This window comes from Triplophysa dalaica, chromosome 24 (genome assembly GCF_015846415.1).
Source record: "Triplophysa dalaica isolate WHDGS20190420 chromosome 24, ASM1584641v1, whole genome shotgun sequence".
NCBI classification, from domain to species: domain Eukaryota; kingdom Metazoa; phylum Chordata; class Actinopteri; order Cypriniformes; family Nemacheilidae; genus Triplophysa; species Triplophysa dalaica.
Window position 1 is genome coordinate 7483385 of NC_079565.1, and position 26616 is coordinate 7510000.

The 26616-nt window shown below is 38.2% G+C and overlaps 2 protein-coding genes and 1 long non-coding RNA gene across 13 annotated transcripts in view; 1 reads left to right on the forward strand and 2 right to left on the reverse strand.

The window, feature by feature from the left end:
• ppip5k1b (diphosphoinositol pentakisphosphate kinase 1b) overlaps window positions 1-4126 on the forward strand; it is a 30667-nt gene extending 26541 nt beyond the window's left edge. For all 11 annotated transcript variants that reach the window (XM_056739318.1, XM_056739323.1, XM_056739326.1 and 8 more), the window contains 3 exons: window positions 1978-2115; window positions 2205-2318; window positions 3207-4126. In XM_056739318.1, the coding sequence (XP_056595296.1) occupies window positions 1978-2115; window positions 2205-2318; window positions 3207-3301 (347 nt within the window). In that variant the 3' untranslated portion in view covers window positions 3302-4126. The remainder of the gene's footprint in view (window positions 1-1977; window positions 2116-2204; window positions 2319-3206) is intronic.
• On the reverse strand, window positions 1938-5462 carry LOC130413839 (uncharacterized). Its single transcript, XR_008905542.1, has 3 exons — window positions 4734-5462; window positions 2191-2345; window positions 1938-2074 (listed from the first exon to the last, which is right to left on the reverse strand). It is a non-coding gene; the product is annotated as an uncharacterized LOC130413839 (long non-coding RNA).
• A 1034-nt stretch (window positions 5463-6496) lies between these two features.
• map1ab (microtubule-associated protein 1Ab) overlaps window positions 6497-26616 on the reverse strand; it is a 24149-nt gene continuing 4029 nt past the window's right edge. Inside the window, exons 2-6 of the mRNA XM_056739390.1 lie at window positions 21340-21422; window positions 21029-21166; window positions 10366-20830; window positions 10063-10283; window positions 6497-9885 (exon numbers count right to left, since the gene is read on the reverse strand). Coding sequence (XP_056595368.1) covers window positions 9730-9885; window positions 10063-10283; window positions 10366-20677 — 10689 coding nt within the window. The 5' untranslated portion in view covers window positions 20678-20830; window positions 21029-21166; window positions 21340-21422 and the 3' untranslated portion in view covers window positions 6497-9729. The remainder of the gene's footprint in view (window positions 9886-10062; window positions 10284-10365; window positions 20831-21028; window positions 21167-21339; window positions 21423-26616) is intronic.

Sequence of the window (26616 nt, forward strand, 5' to 3'; positions counted from 1 at the left end):
GCCAGTTACAGTATCTTACTGTGTCTTATGCTGTTTTATTCCTTTTTATGCTAATGCAGCTTTTTTCTGTCATCTTAACTTTTCTAACTGCATGTCTGTGCGTATGGTTTGGCGGAGACAGCTTGCTTATGTGGATGCCTACATAGAGTAAGTATACTGTAACAATTTGCGAAGCCATTTTTACTGTCAGCAACATGTTTAGGAAAATTTAATTTCTGAACCATTGGCTCAGAGACATAAATCATGTTTATGTTTAGTTTTCAGTTGTTGAATCTGAGCGTGCCGCTGTGTCAGGGCTTAAAAGCAGCCAGTCATATTAGTAGATGTTGCCATATGGTGTCTCCACACAGCATGTCGACTTCATTTGCTATGCAAAACAAAGCCGCCCTAAACATAGGGTTTCAGTGGAATTAACGTTCTGTGCATAAATGAAAAATCTTGATTCACTTTTTGTGTGAAACATGTATTTAGATTTTTTCAGTGAAACAAAAGGAAAGAAGTTTAAAAGTCTTCAGGCGTTTGGAGCTTGACAGCGTCTGGTCACAATGAACTATTATTATGTCGATGTACTGTAGCTTTGAATGACGCTTTTTTCACATTTGGTCACATCGAACTGCTGTAGTATGTCAAAAAGAAATCTGTGAAGATGTCTTGAACTTTTAGTTTGCTTGGCAAGAAATTGCTATAAACTAAGACGGTGTTTCATTTTGTATTTGCACTTTGCCGTTGTTTAATTACATTACCGTTAACATAAACATAGGTTCAAACTAAGAAATATTTAGCATCTTCTTAAACAAATGTAATAGGATTATTATAGTTTTACACTTGTTTATGTGCTTGGTGATATTTTTGTTGGTTAGATAAACAAAACAACAAACATGTAAAGCTCATAAGCCTTTAATTTAGCTGGGTGTTAAAGGGATAGTTCGCCCGAAAAATGCCATTTACCTAACCCTAAATTCTGTCATCATTTACTCACCCTTGTGTTATTTCATCCCTGTATAACTTACTTTGTTCCGATGAACACAGAGAAAGATATTTGGAAGAATGTCAGTAATTTTCAGTTCCGTGACATCACTGACTAGCATAGTAGGAAGAATTAAATGGTAGTCAAAGGTGCCCGAGAACTCTTTGTTTTCCTAAATTCTTCAAAATATCTCATTATGTATGTGTTCAACAGAACAAAAAATATGTATATTTTGTTTTCCTAATATGGTAGTCAATGGTGTCCCAGAACTGAAAATTGCTAACATCCTTCCCAATATCTTTCTCTGTGTTCATTGGAACAAACACATTTATACAGGTTTGAAACAAGCTGAGGGTTAGTAAATGATGTCAGATTTTTCATTTTTAATTAAAACACCCTTTAAACTTATACTACCTTGCACTGTACTGTATTAAAAAGCCAAACCCTGTTATTGGACCAAGAGAAAAAGGGGTCTGTAGAGATGGGGTTTGGCATGGTTGCAGACAAGTTTTTGAGCTACACATGCCATATTGAGTTTAACATGAATGAAAATTAGTCTTTGATTACTAAAAATCCACTAGTAGATCATAAATGGCAACCATGGGGTTGGAATCATGATATATTCTATATGCCTCTTTATATGCCTCTTTTCATTTGCATTAAATTAAATATGGCATCTATTTTAAAGTAAAAGTGTAATACATTGGCAACAATAAACTACATTTCAGGCAACGTATCACATGCCAATTTTATTCAATGCTTTCAGAGGCTAAAGCTTTGTCATCTTAGTTTGTGGTTTGGGTTGCATCGTGTGCTGCTGTAGATTTCTGTTTACTGTATATCACAACGTAGATTACTTTGCGATCGCTGAGATAACAGTCTTCTGTACTTTTGTGCTGTTTCAGTAGAAGCACATGCTGATGTGCTTGAAAAAATGTTTGGAGAAAGCCATGTGATGGCTCATAGTTGTGGTGTATGTTTTGGACCATGTGTTTGTATGTCTGCTGCAGGGTTTGAAGGTTGCACTCTGGTGCCCTCTATCTATCCATTGGAGACGCTACACAACTCGCTGTCCCTCAAGCAGGTGGATGAATTCCTCACGGCGGTCTGTAAAAATGTAAGCGAGACGCAATTCAAGAGGCTTAAATGTAAGTGGACACGCATTCACATATCAATTCCATTTAAAAGTTAGTTCACAAATGACTTCATTTATGATCTCATACGTTTTTGTCTCTAGCTCTGTCTGCCATGTTTGAATCACACACGCAGCCCTCCATGGATACTGAAAGTCAGGATACCCCAGTGACCAACCCTGTCCAGCTGAGCCAGCCGCCTAGCCGACCTCTCTGGTGTGAGTTTACCTCAGCATATCACTCAGCTGCCATTCAAAAGTTTCAAAGTATAAGAAAATAATAAATTATTTAATACACTTCTTGGTGATAATTATTGAGGTATAACCCAGGCCTAGACTATACTACTGATACTACACTGTAATGTAAACTATCAAAAATGTTCCACAATTCTTTCACTCTTGGAGCCCTTTTTAAAAAACAATAGAACCCTGCCCAAAACACAATAGAAAATTATGGATTGAATGGTTATGAATGGGAATTGTATTGGTTTTAATGAAAACTTTAATAAACTATTATAAACTTACGCTCAATACACTACAAAAACAAATTTTGCATTGGTTTGAATGGAAAAAGCTAATGGTCCACAATGTTACTGTATTTTATTGAAAACCTTTCAAATTTCTGTGGTGGTTTTTATCGAGGACTCATGCCACTCATCTTTCAAGTTGTCTGAGTTTATTTTAGGCTTCAGCCCTTCCATTTAGAGAATTATTGTTGGCTTTTAATGCTGCACAATTTCCTCTGAGAGATGGTGATTTATGTCTAGTCTTTAGATGTTTTAGCAGCTGCTCACAGTAAAAGAAAATCTATGTCGCGTTAGTCTCTGGTAACCCATTTACTCTCATTTTGTTTTGGAAAAGGGAACAAGAAACATGTTGAATAAAAAAGTATAAATAAATTGTGCATTTGTGCTGGTTTTGATTGTGTTACATTAAGGCTTTTAATGTGTGATAATACAAAGAGAATACCGGTTCTATGAATGAATGTTGAATGTTTATTTCTCCCCAAAAAATTATATAATACACAATGGAACTCACTTAAAATAGGGTAGTAATGTCTTTTTACTGGACAAAAATGACACGTTTCTCTTTTTACTTTGGATGCAGACTGCAGCGGTCCCCCCAGCACAGTATCCAGCTCCGGACCATCGTCTCCATCTTTAACTGAGCCTTCATCAAACTTCGGATTCAACAGCGAGTAGACTACTTCATATGTTTTTGTTAGTGATCCTGATACAGGTTTGCTGTTGCAGAAGCTGATCCTAAATCAGCGTCAATTAGTTCCAAAGAGCTACTTCCTCTTTGAGGCTGCTAATGTTCACACCATCGTATTAAACTACTCTTCTGCCTGAACAATACACAGAGGCACTTCAGCTGATGTTGAGCTCTTGCTCTGTCAGCAAATAGAGCAGTGAAACCAACAATTAACTCTTCCGCTGTACTTATGTCATCTGATGGAGCCGGATAGTAATTATGATCGTAGAGAAACAGCTATATTATAGACATTAGTCATGTCTCTGTATTTTTTGTTGTTGTATCCAGACACCAATGCAGTAACATTGCACACAATAATGCAAATCAAAGTTTTGAATTATTATATTTTATTTTAATTATTACATATAATCACAAAGATCCCATTGATTTATAGTGCCATTCGATACAGTGTGAATTTTAAGTGAAATGTAATTATGCCACTGTCTTTAAGTTGATGTATTTTGAGGATATTATTTTTTACATTTTTAGAGATTTGATTTTTGTTAATGCTCTATATTTTGAGCATTGAATAAAATGATCATTGTATTTTATTATGTGGTAATACTGCAAACGGCATTGTTTGGGGTTAAATTAATGTGGCTTAATTTTATGTGTGTAAAATGAGCTTTAGCTGTCTCTGTAAAGACTTCAAGAATGTTTTCAACCGTATACAATCTACTGTTTTTGACAATTGTTTACTCTGTAAAGTTTAAGTAGGAATATTTAATTTTAGAGCATTGTATTACGTAATAAAATATCTGATGTAAAAAGTGCACGTGAATGTATTTCACTTTCAAAGCAACGTGTTTTTATATAAACTTATGTTAAATCTACCCGGATATTTTTCCAATCTTGCGTGATTTGTTTCTATAGGGATCAAAAGATCTCAAGAATTTTAGTGACTTGACATCTGTCAGCATTGTTCAGACTTTCTCTCCATATTAAGCAGACGAAAGAATACCATGCAGGTTTAGATTTATACAAGTAAATGATGTAAATAGTTTCATCTTTGTAAAACTATTCCAGTTTTTCCTTTAATCTAAAACTGATGTGTGGCTGGTTTAGAAAATCTTTAGATTTTAGTTTAGATAACATTTACCTCCGTAAAGCTCCATAAATATGTTTTATTGGGAATCCTCAAAACCATGATCTATTACCCAGTGCTTTATGTATGTATTTCTGAATATGCATCTTTATAAATACGAATCTGTGCGAAAGTTTAATTCTGATTTGACTAAATTATTATATTCAAATGTATAAAATACTCCCTGATCAAAAAGCAGAAGATGTTAAAGCTGCTTTGACTCTTCCCAAGTCAAAACGGGTGTGACTTCGGATCCGAGTCAAAGAGAGCTGTGCAAAACAAAAATGATGACTCACGTTTAGCCCTCAGCGGTGCTGCTGTGTTGCTATGGCGACGGACCCGCTCATTACTTCCACCGCGAGATGAGTGACTGTGAAAAATTGGTGTGTGAAACAAGTTATCGCTGGCAGACGGTGAGCTAATGATGAAGTCATACTGTGCTTGTTAGCTCATTTTCATTCGTGTGGGGAGAAATATGGCAAACGTCTACTTATGTTTAAGTTATATAAAAACCTCGGAGAACCCTGAATTTATTAAGGGCTTGAATCGGAGAAAAGTCACTATAGCTCGCACGTTATCGTCCTAAACTCTCGCTTGCTCGAAACGTAAAACAGACATTATTGTCATAGCAACAGGTTTAGTTCATGGGTTGTGTGAGCTGGCAAATTAGTGTCAACGTGCCCACGGACACTAGAAGGCTAACAACATCATGCTAATAGTTTGGGAAAGAATGTAGATGTGTTGAAAATTCAAATGAATCCGAGTCAAGGGAGTAAAAACGTCTTAATTTGTGATTTAATAAGTGTGTAAGGAAAAATGGCAAATATTGTATTTAAAAAATTCACTTACAGTGAAGGTATACAAGGCAGAACCGTTCATTTTATATTTTTATGTTCTATAAATGATATTGTTCTGTACAAAACTGTTTCAATCTTAAGCCACGTTTACACGATGAAAAACGGAAAAGTTTTTCTTTTGCGTTTTTGAAAAGTTTCACGTTAACAAAACATCCGCGTTTACACAGATCCGCAAAAACGCTGTATTGCGCATGCCACGCCTGTAGGTGGCGACATCAACAAAGTTGTCCCGGTGTTGTGCCGAAAAAGGCACCCCTGCCAGATTAAGCACCCCCTTCAAACACATGCTGTCTGATTGGCTAATTCTAACCACTCCCCTTTCCACACCTAATCCTAACCCCTCCCCTAACACCTAATCCTCACCCTAACCATTGTGGGTATGAGGGGGTGCAGAATCTGGCAGGGGTGCGTTTTTCAGCATAACACCGGCATCTACTCGTCCTCCCGGGTCTGATCCAAAAGCGCCGTTTAAAATCCCTTCTTCGCCCTGAATAAGTGTAAAGATTTTGCTGTAGATAAATAGTAATATAATAATAGTATAATAAATAAGTTGTCTCCGCTGGTGGTTATAGCACTGGTGTATCTACACCTTGCTGGAGAAGCGTTGACAAACAATATTATCCACTTTGTTGTATTTGTTTCTTCTTCGTCGTTGTGTTTGAGTGTACACGCGCATACCACACCCCCACACCTAATACGCATGCGCAAGATGCCGTTTTCTCATTGTTGCGTACTTCGGGGCTTACACGGAAATGAGAACGCCGTGAAACGAAAACGTTTCCGTGTGAACGTACAGCCAAATCGCATAAATTGTTTTGCGCTTTCACTTGATAAAGGTCTCTTATTTTGTATATGGGACAGAAGACTGGAAATGAAATAATGTAGATTTTGCTTGTCCGAAAACCGAATAAGTTTATTAAACCTAAGTTAAACAATAATACTTTACCATGAAGTTTTATTAAAATTAAATGCATTAGTTGACATCTACAAAGAAAGATGAATAAGTGCTCAAAATCATTAAAAAAATGTATTAGTAAATGCTGAAAAATAACATGAATTAAAGTAAATAATTAAATAATGAACGATAATTTTACAGTATTTATGTTAGCTAATGCATTAACAATGACAGAGCAACTTTATTGTTTAAAAAAAAACATTTGTGTAACATGCATAAAAACGCACACACACAAAACGTTTCCAAATTTTGCTAAATGTTTTTTAATGATGATCACCGGGATGGTTCCCTTTACAGTAAATCAGCAGAAATCTACTTTTGAGCATTTAAATACAGAATGTGGAATATTGCACTAAGAAATAAGAGAACTAAGATTCATACAGCGCCAAAGAACAAGTAAATATCACAGCATCTTCTCAACAACATCTTAGGGCAAACAGAAGCCAAGCCCGATAATATGCATATTTCAGTACCATAGAGACAATTAGCTTGTTCAAATATATCTTAAAATAGTTTTGTTTCAATTCTGATCATTAAACAATTACATTCAGGCGTACAACTAATAAGGTCACATGCAAAAGATGGATACGGATACATGACATATGATCAAATGAATCCATCACATGATCAAATGAATCCATCACATGATAAAAAGATGTACAGTACTTGGAGGATTTATTTGAACTAACATGTATTGAAGAGGTACTGTATCTTTAGTCTTTGTTAACTTTTCGAAGTAAATTACAGTGACCGTAGAACTTCTATCTTGAATAGTATGTATAGGATAACGCCATTTGTTTTGATTCTGTTTTGCCATTTCAAGTCATATTAGTTAAAGTTAAACCTTACATCCGTAGTGTATTCGGTTATTAGTGGTCGTAAAACAGAACTCTGCAAACCAGCGTTTTGGAATATTATTGTAAGCGAGTCCCTAACTAATTAATAGCTAAACATAGTGACATTTGACATGAGTCATTCCTCATTCAAACCCACCCACTTCTTTCTGAGAGGTTTGTCTGTGCCGTGTGCATATTTTGCCTTGATGAAACAAGTCCAGCAAAGCAACCTTTACATTCAAATATATTATTTCAAGTTAGCGTATTCGTCTTTAGCACAAAAATAGTTTTGTGTAAAGAAATCACAGCTAAACAAGACTACATAGTACTTGTTGTTACTAAGGCCAGGTATTTGAAAATAAATATGAAATATCCACCCCACAAAAAAAGATAAAAAAAACAATTTGGTCTCAGTTTGCCTTTTATTTCTGTATATTGGTATGATTAATTTGAATGTTTATACGTGAATGTATATTTAACATAATACAATTTATAACTAAAACTAGTTTATTTCCAAAGCTACTCTTTTTTTGGGGGAGCTACAGGTAAATTCTTAGCATTTGACCTCCATGTCTGTTGTATGCATTCACAGTAAGCTAGTAAGCATATATCTGACCACTCAGTCACCCCAAAGATATCTTAACTGCTGTCATATAACATGAATATGAAGTCAACTACAATGTGTAATACTGAATACATACTGTAAAGAAGCAACTACTGTATTAGATGGACTAAAATATTTGGGAGGTTTGCACAATGTGAAATAGAGGAGTAAAGAGTTTTGTTTGGAGAAACAAATGGCGCCTGCTCTTTATCAAGGCTACTTTTAAATAAACCAAAATATACATTTTCCAGTGAGGCCTAAATGTGTTGTTTTAAGTAACGGAGACCAAGATAATTAAGATGCCCAAAATGCAGTTAAACACGTAGAGCCACTGTTTCACCCTTAATGTACTGTAGTATATTTAAAGAAATAATAGGAAGTCCCGTACACATTTTAAAGAGGCAATGGGGCTCCAATGGGGCTCCACAAAAAATCCAATTAATGTTAGCAACAAAAACTGTCTGTTAAAATACACAATCTCATTTTGGTATTTGAGTTTTTGTAATCAATAACATTTAATTTATTAGATACTAGCTAGCTAAAGTAGTTTTTCATTCTACTGTCAGATAAAAAAATATCCAACGTCCCCTCTTTTTTGATTAAAAGTTTAATATCTGCTTTTTAAAATAAATTAATGTGTAGTTTAAGATGCTACCTACCTACCAAACCCACTTCTTCATTAGATAAAAGTGCAATCATACTTGGTGCAACATGATGCTATAAGTATAAACATCTGACGCTTATCAGCACAAACTTAAATAAGTGATGAGGCTTTCTAATTCTAAAAATAAATAATTGCTATTCTAAAAAGATTTGTTTTGTATGCGCAAGCCGGCAATTTCCTAGTCAAACAACAGTCTTGTTTCTAAATGGGCCGTGCAAAAGGCACAGGAGAGAAACCTCACTGTCTGCTCTCACAACAACCACTGAAACCTTTTTTACTCTCTCCACAACACAGTGAAATTTAATCAACAAACAGACTATACAACCTAAAGTGCTTGTGGACTGAGGGAATCTAAGATTTAGGAATAAGTCTTGAATATTTATAACATTATTGAGGGCCATTCACATTTCATTCAAAATTCAACTCTTCACTCAAGCAACAGAACATTGTGTAATTGTCTATTATGGCAGTCTACTTCATTGGTGTGTAATGTTGCTCTTGCTTTTAGTTTAAGTTGTTAGTTTAAGAGACACTGTACAGTCTTTAAATAACATAGCAACTGTTATTGTACCCAGTCTGAAGTAGGGAAGCATCACGCTTTAGAGTAAAATGATTGTAATATCAAAATACTGTTCACTAACCTACTCAGCTGCAGATTCTTCAAGCACAATCCTTCATATTTGTGTTTTTCCAGGGCTATCACTACATTGAGACCAGGTTATTAGACTAAAATATACTTCATTCTATTGAATCTCATGTACTTGTACACCGATTTTGAGATAACTGGTGTTAATAATTTGGCACTGATCCCCTTTGGATTAGCAGTTTAGTGTATGCTTTTTTTTCAGTTGCTGGTATTCGGTGAACCTTTAACTCCTTAATTTTGGATGTCCTTATATTGTTTTACAGACAGTATTGTTAACATGTTTATGTGCTCAAAATCAAGGACATGGAACAATAATCAGATGTTCTATTAAAGCATTTTTGTGCTTCGAATTCAATTTATGGGCATTAGAGGTCAAAATTTTAGTCACTTTATGTTATCATGTTGAGAACTCAATTTGCAATTCAGATACACAGATAAACGTAGCCTATGAACATTATATATGTATATTGTCATAGCCGCTAGCTAGTGAACATTCAATTTTCTGCCAAAGCATTGCAGATGCGATCAGAAATGAAATTACAACAGCTTAAATCATTAACAAAGCTCATAAGAAGTATTTTGACAGCACTAGGATTTTGTTGCCTTTCAGGATTAGAGTACAAACTATAGTAAATGGTAGCTGATGGAAAGCTGAGAGTTGAAGTAACCTAAATCTAAAAGATTAGAAATGAATAAGAAATGAATGGTGAGCTCTAAATGGAAAACTAACTCAAAATTCTATTTTGCAGGCAGGGAAAGATTCATCTTGCATGACCACTGTGCTGCTGCTGGCCAACACCATTATATTCAGATCCTGCTGTTTTTCATGGGTCTGCTGATACCAGTCCCGAGTTACCTCTGTGTCATGGGTCGGAATTAAAGTCACCTAAAAGAGAAAAGAAATGTCAGATAAATAATTAAATACTGTTAAAGAAATCAAACCACACACAAAGTTGATATTTTAAAGAACCTTGATAACCAAACAAACGTGGGCCCCATTGAATAACATTGTATGGAAACCAAAGCACTGAGACATTTATACAAATATAAAGTTGGATGTTACCTGAAGGTTAGTGTCCCACAGTGCTTTGCCCTCTAGCAGTGCATCAAGAACAGCACGGCTGGGTTCACCACTACCCAGGTCATTTCCACTAATGACATAGTATGCGGCACGCACCTTCTTGAAAAACTCTTGATCGACATTTTTAGCACTGCAGTGATTGGGAATGTAAGCTAGATCAACGTATACCGGTGAAGTTCCAGTGCTCGACTTCTGGTTAGAACCTAAATAAATCATAACATTGGTTATTTGCACACGTTGTTGCAATTGCAGGGCCATTGTTGTCAAGTTATGAGACACTTGTACCTGCATTACTCTTAACTCCATTGACTAATCCTTTTGCGGAGGTAAACACGTCTCCCCTTGATCCCTGTGTCTCGGCCATCTTGGACAAACGAAATGCTCTTTCGGAATCTTTTCTTTTCAGAGAAGGAATATGAGGCGAGGAGTCTTTGGATGTGTGCTTCACAGGGGTGGTAGATCTTCTGCTTTTCGTTTCTCCTTTACGTGCAGGTGATGCCGATTTCCCAAGCGTCTTCCTCAAGCCTCTACCGGTTTTGAGGTCTTTCTTCACTGGTCGTTCTGTGTGCGTCTGACCATTGAGAAGCGCATCCGGGTCGACCATGCACACGTCAGGGTGAGGTGGGTGGGGAAGAGGGTCTTTCATTGGGACGGGTGGGGGATCGTGACTCCTTGGGGAGGAGGAATGATGGCTTCCTCCACTGCTACCAGCGGCGGACATCTTGTCTACTGGCAGATGCTCTGCGTCTTCATCAGAGTCAAGATTTCCTTCTGCTGTAATTGACGGACATTCTTCAGTCTCTGGAGGAACGTCTGAGTCAGACTGAGATGGGATCGACTCACTCAAAGATGTAGGGGGAGTTTCTTCCCCAGCTAACAGAACGCCACTCGCAGTACCACCTGGAAGGCTGTGTGAAGCTTCCTTGGCATCTTCTGGGCGACTTTGGGAATGACGATGCTGCTGTTTATGAGATCTCCTCTTGATGGAGTGCTGCCCATGCTCATCACCATCATCCTCCCTTGAGCGATCACTTCTGGCATCTTCCTCTCCCTCCTCACTGGACAGTTCATGTGGACTTGGGTTAATAAAGGACGGAGAGATGTCTCCCTTACGGTGTTTGAAGAGTGAAGGTGAATGAGAGGATGTGGCTTCCATGCAGAGGTCAGAGGGTCGAGTGGGTCCCTCGTCTGACTTTTTGGAGTCCTCGGGGCAAGAGGCCTGGTCTCCTGATGAATGAGCCAAAGGTGGAGTTGACTGATGTTCTTTTGAGCCATGTTTTATCACCTCGTCGTCTTCCTCCTCCATACCTTCATAAACATCTTCCCCATAGCCAGGTGGAGCCTTTATATATATTACATCCTCATGCTGCATTGCATATGGAAGGGTACTATGCTGGCTAGCCTCAACTGTATCTGTTTTCTCGCTGTTTTTTTCTATCTTCACCTCTAATTGTTCTAATTGTGACTTAGCTTTCGATTCCTCCTTTTCCACAATCTTTTCCATCTGTATCTTCTCGTTTGGTTCTTCTGACAGGACTTCAGCTTTTCTTTCACTCTCCATCTTCTTCTCTGACTTTTCTTTCTTGCCGTCATCTAGAAACTCTTCCTTCTTTTCCGAGCTCATTTCAACCTTCTCTTCATGTTTTGTCTTTTCTTCCTCTGTTGCTTTGGGCTTTACTTCTTTTTCATCCATCTCACTTTTCTCTTCATATTCCGTCTTGCTCACTTTTGCTTCTTTTAACTCTGCCGTCTCCTGTGTTTTCTCAGTCTGGGGTTTCATTTCCCCTGACATCTTAATTTCCCCCTCTTGCTTTACACCTTCAGTGACTATGCTGGTACCGAGTATTTCACACACCGTGGATGGAACCTTTTGAGAGCTCATTGCTTCTGGGGCTCCATCTGTTGTGTTCTGATCAAGTTTTGTTGTTGAGGTTTTCACATCAGTGGGTTGCTCTGTTAATGATACTTTGCTTGTTTTTTGATCAGGTGTTGAAGATCTATCACACTCAATTATGCAAGGTAAAGTTCCCTCCTCAAAATCACGTTTGTTCTCTTCAGGCTCATCATCAGGAGACTGTTCCTTGGAGTGTTTGTCACCAGAGTCAGCTTTCTGCAAAGGTGCAATATTAAACATGTGAGATGTATCAGATGCTATCTCAGTTGGCTGTGCTGACTTGGACGCTGCTGAATCTGGCAGTTTTGAGCTGTGTGTTTCTGTTACAGATACATGTTTAGATTTAGAAAGATGTTCCCTGTCAGATTTAAGACTGGACATCTCTTCCTCTGACTTCTCCTCAGCTGATGATGTTTGATCTTGAAGAAAGGATTTGGATTCTTCTAAAGGACTGAGGGTAGAAAACCTGGGAAGACTGCAGTCCGTTATTGCGGCAGCAGGTATAAATCTACCAGAAACATCCATGTATTCATCTTTTAAATGAACCCCAGTACTTAAATATGGTAAATCCATGATCGGCGATTCTTCCTCTTTCAGTGATGAGTACTCGTATGAAATACTGTCTCCATCTGACCTCATTTGAGCACTGAGAATGGTAACTGGGATGTCTGGCCCTTCTCCAAGGTGTTGACCAGTTGAATATGATGCAGACGTTGAAGAAGAGCAACTGAATGATGATGAGGAAGAGTAGGTTGGATCAGACATGGCTGTCTGAGCAGTGGCCAGGGATTCAGAGCCTTCAGGCTTGTGATCTGAAGCTTTCTGTGGTTCATGTTTGTCATCACTGGTCTTGAGTATGTCAGTTTGAGCCAAAATAGTGTCTTTTTTTTTTGATTCTTCAGCGTCTTTGCTGCATACATCATGTTGATCTTCTTGTCCTACTGAAGGCTCTGTTGTCTGTGCCTTCATCTCTGTAGATGATGGGCCAACAGTGCTTGCCTGTTGAGCTGCTCCAACTTCAACAGCATCAGTGGTTTCTTCTTTTTCTTTTGTCTTCTCTTTATTAACCTCAGGTGATTTTGATGTAGCACTGACATCAGATGCTGCCTTGGACTCTTTCTCAGAGATCTCTCTTGCACCCTTTTCAATATCCAAGTCACTTGCATCCTCTTCTTCATCATCCTCATACTCTTCCTCTTCTGCAAGTATTTTCTGGCTTGTGACCATGCATTCCTCTGCCTCCCCACTCACCATCAATGACTTGCTTGTAGGGGAATCGGTTTTGCTAACGCGCTCAAATGAAAGAACATTGTCATCAACAGTCATCGATTGTCCTGAAACACTAGGAGTGGCGGCACTAGATTCTGCTTCTTCGTGCAACAACCTGGTAGAGGGTATTTCTTTCTCAGGTGGTGAGTACCGACCAGAACCAAACGATTCCTCTTTGTATTCATCTGAATCAAATTTGTTTTTCTCTTTACTAGCTTCACTTTTAGAGATTTGACTCTGTGTTTTGGTCTCACTGTAGGTGGAAGCTGAGGACGGTGTTGGGCCCTGACAACTTGACTCATCTTCTGATGGTGAGATAATTCCTTGTTGAGGGGAAGCCTCTATTGCATGACTTTCAACAGAAGTGGTGGTCTTGTCCAAGTCATCTGATTTAGGTGTTGCCAATGTCTTATGTGTTGTATGGTCAGACATCTCAGATTGGCTCACACTAGAGGATGTACAAGATTCTTGTGACAATTTAGCATGACCTTCATCTTCTCCTTGTGTGTCCTCTTTCTCCTTCTCTTTCTCCTCTCTTTCCAACTTTTCTGATTTGTCTTGCAAATCGCTTGAGGCAAACGACCTCAACCCTACAGTAGATGAGGTTTCTGCGTAACTCAAACTATTGTCCACATAAACTGTATCTTGTCTCTCTTCCCCAACCAATTGTTCCTCTCGGTATAGTTCCTTATTATCATGCTCTGAGTAGGCACTGTGGCTGCTGTGAACACTTGTCCTAGTCTCTGTAAATGAAGTCTGATAATCAACCTTACTGAAAGAAACTGGTTCTTCATCACTTTGTTCTTCTACCGGGCATGCAGCTCCAAGCAAATGGGACTGACTTGCTATTCTATTGTCATCGAAATCTATATCCAGACTACAACGCTGAATCTCTTCCACTTTTTCTATCTCAGTGTCTTTTGAGATCGGCTTTTCATACGGTTCGTATTTAGAAGCCTCGTAGCTTTCTTTTTCCACTTCATAAGTCATCTTGTCATCCTTTTCCTTTTTGGATTCCATTTTGTCAGTGTCAGTCTTCTTAGCACATTTTTCATCAACGCTAGCAGTTTTTTGAAAATCTGAATGTGGTTCAAACCCTGGAGAGGCAACCTCACGTTCTCCTTCCCTTTCCCGCTCAGCCTCCTTCTCTGGTTTTGCAGTCTCTTTTGAAGAGAGCGATGTTTCATGTTTAGTATCCTCAACACTTGACTTATCGCCAGAGGACAGTTTGATGCTCATTGCTTTGCTCTCACTTGAAATCTCTGTTACAGGTGTACTGCTTTTATCTGCAGGAGCAAGAGTTGGTGAGGTGGTATCCACCCTAGATTCTTTCTCTAGTTCTGCCGATGTTTCGCCTGAATCTCTAGCCAACTCTCTTTCTTCTAAAATTTCCTCTTTTTTCATACTATCAGATGTGAAAGGTTGTGCAGAACTGCTAGCTTTTTGCACCTCAGACTTCCAGGGTTCTATTGATAATGGTCTTGAACCAGCTCCTCCCATACAAACAGCGTCTCCTTCATCCTCCTCTGTACTTTCATCTTCATCTGAAAATTTTGTTGGAAATGTAGATTCATAAGTTGACTTCATGCTGTCTTTTGTTTTGTCTACAGTCAATGGTTCTTGTGCTATCTCCTCAAGGCATTTTTCCTTATAATCTAAATTTAATTTGAATCCAATGTCTGATGATGGTAAAGTATCTGTTTCGTGAAATGATGTATACTGCTTGAAATCCTTTTGGGATTCATCTTTCAACTTGACTTGATCTTTACAAGTCAGATCTGAGGCCTCAAACTTTTTTTCTGATGATTCTGGAAGAGATGTACTTTCAGCTCCCTGTTCCAACTTGGCTTTAACCTCTTCTTCCTCTGACAACAATTTTGATGCATCTTCTTCTAATAATTTCTTCTCAAACTCTTTGCTGACTTTATCTTGTTCAGCATGACGATGTTGTTCTGATATCTCATCTTTTTTCATCAGTTTGTCCAAAGAATCATGTTCTGACTTTGAATCCTCAACTTTATCTGATTCTGATTGCATTTTCTGAACCTTTTCTTCTTCCAGAGGTGTGGTTTTAACTTCTTGCTTTGTATCACCAGCCAAATCTGTCACTATACTTGATTCTGGAATTTTAGCAACAGTCTCTTCAATTTTTTTCTCTTCATACAGCTCATCTTGTTTAGCAGCAGAATCTGTTTTCTTAGATGGTGTTGTATCTTTAGAGATCTGACTGTCATCCACACACTTATCTTTAAATTCATTTGCTTTTGATGGTATGTCTTCAAACAGAACTGGGTGTTCAGATTTGACAACTAAGCCTTTACTTATTTCATCTTCTTTAGCTTGTGAATCGTCCTTTGATGTTATTGTCTGGGGTTGGCTCTCCATTTTAGAGTCATATTCAGATTTAGAAGTAGTAAACATATCTGTTGTTCCAAAAGTTTGATGTTCTTTAGACTCTTCAATAGGTTTGGTAGTTAGTTTGGTGATGTCTGTCACTACCATGCTCTCTTCTACCTCTTTTTCTTGCCAGTGTTGATACTCTTTATCAAAATAACTTAATTCCTTAGAGACAGGCAGCTCGACTTGACCTTCTTTCAAGACTGCTTCTTCATCTTTAAATTCATGGTGTTTTGGTGTAGAATCAGTTTTATCAGAAGTTAATATTATTGATTTGGTGTCTTCTTTATTTTTCTCTTTTTCTTGGCTACTTTGAGCCTCTTCATGTGTGTCGTGTAAAACGACAGACTGGGAAATTTGTGTTTGGCCTTCTACTGATTCATATCCTGATTTTTGGTAAAAAATTTCTACACCCAAAGTTTGTGTGTCTATTTTTTCTACACCCATAGTTTGTGTTTCTTCCAAAAACTTCTCCTTTTGTCCTTCATCTTGTTTGACAGTTATTTCAGTTTCACATAGAGCTACCCCTAATACATGAGATTCCTTCTCTTGTGTTGGGATCTCTTTTGTTTCTTCAACATCTTTACCAGATAAATAATTTTTCTCTGTAATAGGCTGACTCTCTTGCACATGCACATTTAGATATTGAGAATCTGGTTTTGAGACTTGCTCTTGTGTTTTAGATTTTATTTCCTCTGTGCTTTTAGATTCTTCATGTTCTTTAGCAGCTGAAATGATTTTCTCAGATGTCATGCAAGACTCAATGTTGCTTTCTGCATTTTCATCATCTTTTAAGGCAACATCTGTTCCTTCAGTTAATTGCTGTAGTTGAGTTTTGAGGTCCTTAGTCTGGTCTATTTTACAGACCGATGAAACACTTTCCCCTGAAATGTCTGGTTTAACTTCAATTGACTCTGATGTCAGCACAGATGTCTTTTCCAGTTTAGCTGTTTTATCTGATTCTACTGTGTCTTGTTTTGCACATATATATTTTTCAGATGATTCGTGGCATGTTGATGTTTCTACTTTGATGTCTAAACCTGTTTCTTGGGAGTGATAAGATGAATCAGTCAGATCTTTCTCTTTAGATTCTTGTAGCAATTTGGAAGATAGTTCGGCTTTCTCTCGTTCAATTTCCTGAATTTGTTTCTCCATTTCAGATCTTTCCAGAATTGTTGGGGAACTCTTATCATGCGACTTCTCTTGTATTGTTTTTTCATCAGAATCCTCTTTAAAAGGTAATGCTGTTTTCTCTGGTCCTGATATAACACCATCATGTTTTGTAAGTTCTGCATGTGTTAGTGTGTGTTCTTTCTCTTTGTGCTTCTCTTCAACATCTCTCTCATCCTCACACTTTTCTTTCTCCTTTTCTCTTTTTTCTTCTTTTTCCGTGGATGCATTTATATCATGAGCTTCCTCAGATAACTTGCCTTCTTTTTTCTCTAGGACCAATGGCTTAGTGCTTTCTTTAAGGTCCTCTTCAATTCTGTCCTTGTTTTCAGCACTTAGATGAGGCATTATTTCAGCTCCACCTGTTTCTCTTGATGGTAAAACTGTTACAATTTCTTTTACAGCAGAAGAGCCCTCAACATTTTCCCCAAAGCGAAGGAGTGCAGAAGTTGACACTTCATTTTCCAGGGTGCTTTTCTTGCCTTCCTCTTCTCCTTGATGTATTTCCTTCTTGTCTAACATATCAGGTTTTTGTTTTTCACTCTCCTTTTCCAGTTTAACTTCAGTGGAGCTAACTGGCTCTTGTATTTCCTGATGGGACTCTTTAAAGAGTTTATCCTTGCCTTCCACAGGTGACATTCTTAGAGGTGTGTGAGATGTGCTAGGAGGTCCAGATTGTGTGGGAGAAGCCATTTTAACAGTGCTGTCATCAGGACTAACGCAGCGGTCTTCCACCTCTGGATAAATGCTGGATTCAGAAACTGTAGGCGTAGAAACACTATGCATTGGGGAAAATAGAGTGGTTTGTTTTTCAAAACATGACTCCTCCTTAATTGGGGAAACTGACCTCATCTCAATCTCAGAAGGCAAGGATTTTTTCTCAACAGAAGTATCTGAAACTAAAGGCACTGGACTTTTAGGTGTGTCTATTTCTTTCTCGTTGTCAAGTCTATCAGGCGAGGCATATCCTTCTTGTAACTTTCCGAGTGAAATGTCAACATTTGGCGTTTGATCTTCATACTCATCCTCCTCTTCGTCATCACAATGGGCTGCCATCTCAATTCCCTCTGTTTTACCTTCTAAGGGAAGTGGAGGAGATTCATCAAAAGGAGATTTGAAGCACTTGTCCTCCTCTAGGGAAGATGTTGGTGAGATGGTTCCAGCTGAATGTACATAGTCTTTCCCCTGGGTGGCCTCGATCTGAGCAACAGGCTGTACGCTGTTTACGGTGTCTAAGACCAGAGAACTTTTTCCAGTGTCTTCAGTCTGAGGAGCTGTGATTGATGCTACTGACTGATCTTCTGCAACAGAAGTGGGTAAAGAGGACAGCTTGTCATACTCCGTTATGGAGGTTGCTGATGAAACATGTTCCTCTTCAGCTAACGGAGCTGCGAGAATGCTGGTGTAGATGGAAATAGCTGGCTCCTGTGCTTTGCCAGTTTCATTTCCCATTGCAGTTGCTTGTATTTCTCTCGCTCCTTGGATATCATCAAAGGAGCCTGGTTGGGCTGGGACTGAGACGTCATAGCTACCAACCTCATATTGGAGGTGTGGTATCCTGTCTTCTGCTTCTTCATGAATCTCCTCATCTGAGATGGTCTGCTCAGTCTCTGGATAACCTGGAATGGTTTCATCCTGGATATATGATAGGTGCTCTGCTGCAGCAGCTCCTTGAGCAGTTGATGTAATACCCTCAACATTTGACAAGTATGCATCATCTTCTTCTTTGACCTCAGCATCCTTTAATTTCTCAGCAGGGAAGTATTTTATTTCTTCATCTGCAATGGCATCCAAATCTTCTGCTTCCTCTAGCTCAGCTTTTTCAATCACATCATCTTCAAACATCTCCTCCTCAGCTTTGGTCTTTACTTCCTCCCACTGTTTTTTCTTCTCCATTTCCTCAACTTCATGCTTTCTGTCCATTCCTTCGAAGTCTTTGGTTTCTTTCTCTGCCCCTTCATCCTCTTCATCTCCTATACCCATGTCTTCCTCCTCATCATCTTTCGTCTTTCTAATAGCTTGTATTTCAACCTCTTCCTCATCTTCATCTTCAATAGCTGCACCCTCATCCTCAAATTTCTCTAATTCTGGCGCCTGGGGCTCATGCCGTTGTTCTTGCATTTCTGAAGGTACAGCTTCTTTGATTTCTGTTTTCTCTGTTGTTGCAGTTTGAGGGACATGATCCTGCTCTTTCTTGTCTACAGTCTTGGGACTTCCTGTTTCTTCAGCTGCTAATTCTGAGATCGTAAGGGCACTTTTAGGAGCCTCAAAATGTTCAGTTTTTTCAGTGGATCTAAAATCATCAATGTCCTTAGTTAAATCTTCTGTAGAGTGAGCAGATACAACCTCTGTTCTGTTCTCTTGTACCTCAGGCTCAATCTTCTTAACCACTGGTGCGGCTACAGTCTCTGCACTGTCCACTTTGGTAGTTTTAGGTTTGCTTTTTATCGTTTTGCATTTGACCTGGGTTTTAGCTTTGTGGAGCGTCTTCTTGACCTCAGGTGTGAAGGGTTTCAGGTCAGGTTTAGTTATTTTCCTCAGTTCGGGTTTTGACACGTCCTTGGATTTAATCTTTTTCTCATCTTTTTTCATTCCGTCATCTTTTTTAATGTCACGTTTTTCTTTCTTTACCTCTCTCTTTTCCTTGTCTTTCTTTTCATCCATTTTTGACACCCTTTCCTTTGGGTGTTTTTTCAGAGATTTCTCCTTCAGTAGTTTTTTCTTCTCTGCAACTTCGCCTTTCGGTTTCAGTGGTTTAGTGTGTTTCTTTTCTTCTTTTTTCTCAATCTTGTTCTCCTTGACAGAGTCACTCTTTGTTTCGATGAAAGATACATCCTCGTGTTCGTCTGTTTCTTTCTTAGAAGGCTTCATTGGTGCATGAGTCTTAGGAGATGACTTAAGACTTTCTTTGCTCTCAGTTCTTTGCTTCAACTTTGTTTGCTTCACAGCTGTTGGTGAGAGTCCAGAAGATATGTCTTTTTGTGTAGCAACCGGATAACGCAGAAAGTCAAGGTGCTTCAACTTTTCAAGCCCTTCAAGTATTTTGTTCTGTGGTGCATTTCCGGGAAAAAGAACCCTTACGATTTTCTCTGTGGGGTTGGCAGGGAGCCACACTACTAGAGCAGTGATAGATGTTAAATAAGGTACAGATATTTCTCCCTCTTTTCCATTGGGAAGCACTATTCCTGTCTTAGCCTTGCTGTTACCTGCCCACTTCTGCATAAGGAACTGCATTTCCTTACTGTCCTTCACAGGGTTCAGGACGAACATGTCCAACCTCCCCACACCCATTTTGTGAAAAAGAGTTATCGGCTCGATCGTATTACTAACCACTCGAGATAAAGGCTCAGGTTTGATTCCCAGCTTGTTGAGGTATTGCAAAGTAAGAGAGGCTTCTTCAATGCTCCGCTTGACTTTCAAATTCGATTCTGATGTTCGAAGCTTCTCTGGCACATTGAAGAATACGACTCCAAGTTCTGGAGAGATGAGGTTCTTCATCCAGTCGCTGTACGTGGTGGAGCCTTGAGACTCCTCCTCCTCCTGCTCTGCAACCTTCCTCTGAAGGAGTCCATTGATCCCGGGAAGGTTATCAGCACCGATATGTGTAAGAAGAATAGAATCAATACGATCTAAATGTCTGACAAGCTTCCAGAAGCATGACCTTCTGTCAGAGCCGCCATCGATCAGAATGTTAAAACCATTGACAGCAAAGAGGGCCGAGTCCCCTCTTCCACCAGGAAAGATGTAGCAGCAAGGCTTTGAGAGCTTTAGGAATCCTCCAGAGGTGGGAGGCTCAAGAAGGTCAAATGGGGATGGTACATCCACAGTCTCAGATATGTACTCTGTGAACTCGGTGACCCCCTCCATCTTAGGAAGTATGGGCTCAGGATTCAGCTTATAAATCAGCAACTCCCTAATATGTTGCTGTTGGCCTATAGAACTCCAGCCTGCCTCACCACGACAAGATACGGTCAGTGTAGGCTGGTGTCCAGGGCTGGCTTTAACCAGAAGATTACTGACCTACAAGATGAAAACAAATCCAACATGATTAATTTATATATGTATATACATGTTTGTTTCAGCAAATAAACAGACTTGTATGTAAAACAACCAGAGCAATTTGTTTTTCAATTGAATCATGATTATAGAACAGGATAATGTTTCTAAAAATGCATTTGGAAATGCTGTAACTATAAAGTTAAAATGGTCTAAACTCACCGCAGGATCAGCAAACACACGTGAGAAGGTTTGATGAGTAAAGACTCCAGTTTGCAGAACCAGGTCACCTTGGTCCAAGCTCTGCCCACTCAGGACAAGTAGCTTGTGCACAGCTTGGTCAGATACAAGAGAATGGATCTAGGACATAAAGAGACATAGAGGGCATTTAAAACACATTACCCTATTATTGTCTGTCTGTTTCCAGCAAGTCATTACAAGGTTGTGCATCACCAAGGTTATTCAGTTCAACATCAAATCCATTAATCAGCCTTTGTAAGAAACAAAAAGAGCACCAAATAAATGAACTTTACCTCCGATACAACCGAATCTTGTGACGGGTTTACCAACACAACCGTCTCAAGAACATCACTTTTGTGGTGCAGAGTCCTTTGCCCTGGAAAAAACACTTTTGTTAATATTACTGATAAAAACGAACTTGAACTTGTTCTCTCATACTTTCATTAAGAATAAATAAAGTACAGCTATAGACTTCTAGGGTTAAAGCATTGAAAGATAGTAAACAACCCTGAATCCCATAGGAGAAGTGATTGTGCTTTCTGTTTGCTTTTCAAGAACAGTAAGGGCAAGCTGTCAATATCCAGGCATTTTGAAATGAATCTGACTCACAACTGACATTTAAACACAGTTGTAGCCACAATGTAGTCATTTTATGATTTGCATTTGGAAACACGGTGATGAACCGGTGAAATAAGGGAATGAACAGGAACTCATTAAAATGCCTAACACAGCATCCTCAATAACATGTCCCTTAACAACGCTGCATTGATTTGTTTATCTGAAATCCAATGACAGAAGCTATATGACAATCACTACATCAATTTACTTTCCTTTAGGAAAGGACTCTAGAATAGACCGAAGCCTACAGTACAGGTGAATTGACCATTATAAATGGAGGAAGGGGGTACAATGGTATATATATTTTTGGCCTTGTAGGAAATATAAAAATTGATAAAGGAGACATTTATGTAATATTTAATATTTTTAAAGCAATTTAACCTTGTAAATCATTATGATCACTACAGAAAACAGGACACTACAGTACCTTAAACGAAAACAAAATGCCTCAAAATGGACAAATTCTGTGTGAAAAATATGTGTACAAACACAAAAATCTTGACTGAGTTATACATTTGTGCATGTAAGGGTTGAGCAAGCAGATGTTTTATAGAATGTAGATGTATTATATAGACAGTCCTGCCAGATGCGTGTTAATGAGATCATGGATGTTTGGATTACAGCCAGAGGTAGGGATTAAACTGCAAATAACTATAAAACTATATCCATGCAAAACAAATAGCGGATAGTTGGAAATCACATGATACAAATTTACAACGAATACTGTATGTTTTACTTTGTCAAAGCTTCTATCATCCTCTGTTTTCATTTATTTAAGTATTATATGAACAGTGTGCCTGGAGGAATTAGTTGTATAATCAATGAGCTGCTGAACCAGCATGACCTGAGTTTGGACCAAGCTGACCTAACCCAGCACTGTTTCCATTGGACAGATGGTATGAGGCAGACGTAAGTGAAAGCACAACATATGTGAAGACTGGTGAGGCAGATTTCACCAGGATGCGCCCAATGCAAATAATACAGGCTGCCATAGAAACAACAATCTTTAGGTTTACCCCAGCTGCCCTCAGTAGAGCGACAGTGTGCCGCCCGAGTGACAAAGCAGTTTGGAAACAAAGGAGGTTTGAGAGCGTGGTAATCGCTGCAGTGTCTTCTCTGTGCCTGTGCACTGCCTTCGACACGATACCCAGAGGGTCTATCAGATTTATAATAAATACATTATGCTGCTGCCTTCTTATTGCTTAGTGAAAAACAAAACAAAAAAACAGACAAAATGCCAGGAGCTCACCAACGCTGATAAAAATAATTACACATGCTCATTCGGAAACTGTCTAGAGACAGTCGTCATGAGCCTTACAATTGTAAACTGACGCATTCAATGTTAAAGATTTAAGAAAGGTTAACAAATCTTGAATGTTTTTTTGTAAAATCAGATTATCCTTTATAAAAAGATGATGATTACATTGCATATAAGTGTTTTCTTAAACAGGCTTTAGATGGTCATGAACCATGATTTGCTACTTGTTTATTGGTAGGTGAGACAGGTGCTATTATGGGATGGGCTTTTGCATCAAAGAGAACATTAGACTGAACAAATATATTGTGCTGCGTGTTTGCTAAGCCAATTGATCAAATATCATATAGATGGCCTTTAAGCTATAAAGGGATAGACCAATTTAGTTTTTGGACCCATTCTTTTGGACCAGTTTTATGTTCTTTATATTCCAGAGTAAAGTGACAGTGTCTATCAAATTTGTTTGGAGTTATTCTCATCTCAATCTTAATTAAAGTTTTACTGAAGCGTTATGAAGCAGTCATGGTTTAAGAAGGTCTCCGTGTAAAGATCCAGCTCTACCTCATCGCAGTCACCTGACCTGCTTGATGATGATATTAATATCCGCTGTTGAACTCCAAAAATGAGGGCATTCTGGTAAAAAAAAAAGCTCCAATGGTGCAATGAGAGAAGAAAGCATCAGTGGTGCTCCACATATTTTGCTCTAGATATGATCACCCACGAGACTGAGGCATATGGAAGTGAACAAAATCGCCTTATCCAGCATCTAAAACAGTCACTCGTACCGCTGTCTTGTTTGCTATTGAGGCTAAATAACCTTGCAGAAATTGTCTTGGTACTGTGTGTTTTACTAGCAGCATTAAATCTGATTTCCTTAGTGGAACAAGCCATTTTGTGTACAGAAGACACGGAGGCCCTGCAATGATGTTGCATTTCTCCAATCAGAAAGGGTGGAGCATTCATACAGTATGGCATATGCAACAGCTGTTTGTTTTTAACTAACTAGATCAATATTTTTCATATCACACATTTATAAACTCATGGTGTACACTACACTCTCAAGGAGTCTACGATAATAAATTGTGAAAATTAGTATTTCAATGCAGCATTTTGCAGATGTATTGTGGTCATTTCAGTACGGTGTCTGTTGGATTTCAACAAAATCAAAGCTCAGAAGTGACGTAAAGTCATTCAATAAAAATGCGAAAGACTGACATCATGACAAGTAACATGCAAACTGTGATAAAAATCGAGGTTATCACATAATAATTTCAAACTTTAGCATTCGAACTTGTCCTAAGTACATGTTCAAATATTAATGTTGTATTGCTTAAAAGTGTGATCATGAACTTGTTATCTTTGCAGTATTTGCGCTCTGAAATAATACAGAGCATTTTTCTGTTATTTTGACCCGTTTTTCCAGTTTTAATTTTCTGCAAATAAATGTTCAAATGTTTTCATTTAACATTTGTTAAAATATTGTTAGTATTTCACAGAATGAAACAAATATTTAAATTCGACCTAAACACATAAATAAATAGTCAATATCAAAATCAGAAAACTGTCTCTGAAATTGTCTCTTAATTTTTTCCAAGGCTGTATTTGAAAAGAGAGCAAAGAGGTTCGTTTTCAAAGTCGGATGTTACTTTGCGGCACTACTGTAGTCTTGCAGATGCTCTGTTTTAAGTATTGCATAAACTTTACAGTGGTCTGTATGCTCAGTATACCTTTCTCACAGTTACTTTATTTGGCACTGTTGTTTTCCAACTAATATTTCTTTGGTCTTGACCCTTTATCTTTAACTCTTCTTGCTGGACCTTCACAAAAGTAAAATGCCCTACTTCTGATAATCCTAGTCCTGTGATTTGACAGTGTAGATTGATTCTGCTGTTAAGCATATTAAAGGCTCTTTCAGCACAAGTGTGTCACTGAGTCTGAGCCACCTGTATAGGGTGTGGCCACTGCACAATGCAGCAGACCACTGACAACAGAAGACTTTGTTGTGTTTTCATGGCTTATTTGCATACTGCATAGCTTCTCCAACTGGTACTGCACCAACTGTAGTGATTAAATACTTTGATTCCTGGTTTAAAGCTTACAGAAAGGCACAGAAAGTGAGAGGTAGAAAGGAAACTTGTTTTAAGGGATAAAAAGGAGCAAGAGAAGATTTTTGATGCCGTAACACAGTGTCCTGGGAGGCCAGAAAACTCCAACCCGAGCCAACTATGAGATCATGCCACCACACAGCCCATTCATTAGCATGAGAAGCCACAACTTTGTGGTTCTGAATACGTAAGTGCTGGATGTTTCTCCTGCACTGCGGAGACACCACAACACTGACATTTCAACACATCGTTCTCCTAGTGTTTGCTGAATGAAATTCTGCCAAACATTGATCAAATGCAAGACAGAAGTGCAAGCATGGAAAACATTCTTAAAACATATCTTAAGCTCATTTATTTGACCTCTTTTTGTATTTAGAAAGTAATTATGATATGATATAGTTCACATCAAGCAAACACGTCTCAATTTGTCCACACCAAAAAAGACAGATGATGAAATCCACAAACTGCGATATAATGGGTGCCTGACCTCAGAGATGAAGGGCTTGTTTTCTATGACATACAGTAGTATCTCCAGTGAAATGTGAGGGTGTTTACACAACCCTTTACAGCACAGTCCACGGGATTTACAAACAGCTTACTGTCTAGGTTACTGGGCAACAAGAGCTTTAGATCATTTTAATTAGAACACGGACACATTTACTAAGGGACACTGCAACATTTTTACTGGCACATAAACTATTTGTCATCCGCATTTCGCATGTACATACATTTTGTTTTGAGTTTTCAGGGTCAAATTATAGGTAATTATTTATAGAAAAACTAAATAATGTGAAGGTTCATGCATAATTCATGCATCTGATGTATGCAAGGTCTTCGGGAGTCAGTGAAAGATTCATGACAAGCTTTATTAAGCTTGCTGTTGCAACTAATATTCAACCTGAAGAGATATGTATATACAGGAGCGGATTAAAAATAAGATACCATTCCAAATGTTCATTTAATCAGCATTTTTTTATGTATTGTGGCCATTCCAGTCCGGTGTAGAGCAAACCTCATAGCATAGGTGACATTAAGTCAACCAAGAGTGATGTGAAAGACTGACGGCATGACCAGACACATGAAAACTGTGATATCATAAAAAAGAAAATCAACCTTTTCCTAAATACATGTACAAATATTACTGACATATTGCTTATAAGTGACTATGAATTGGTTTTCTTTGCAGTATTTGCGGTCTGAAAAAAACACAGAGCATCTTTTAGTTATTTTGACCTGTTTCACTAGTTTTCATTTTCTGCAAATAAATGCAAATAGAAACAATCTTTGCATTTACAATTTGGGAGAAGCATTGTAAGTAGTTCACAGAGTAAAACAAAGAATTACCTTTTTACCTTAATACATACCTATAAATAATAAATTCAGAAACACACAGAAAATTGTACTTTTACTTAAAATATATATATATGCATATTACATTAACCTTTGTGCATTCTGTGGATTTAACTCACTTTTTTAACACCAATTGATATTTTAAAATATTAAAAAAAGAAAAGAATCTTGAACATTTAAGAAACCATGAATATTTTTCGAAAAAATTAAATATAACTTCCATCCATCCATCCATTTTCTAC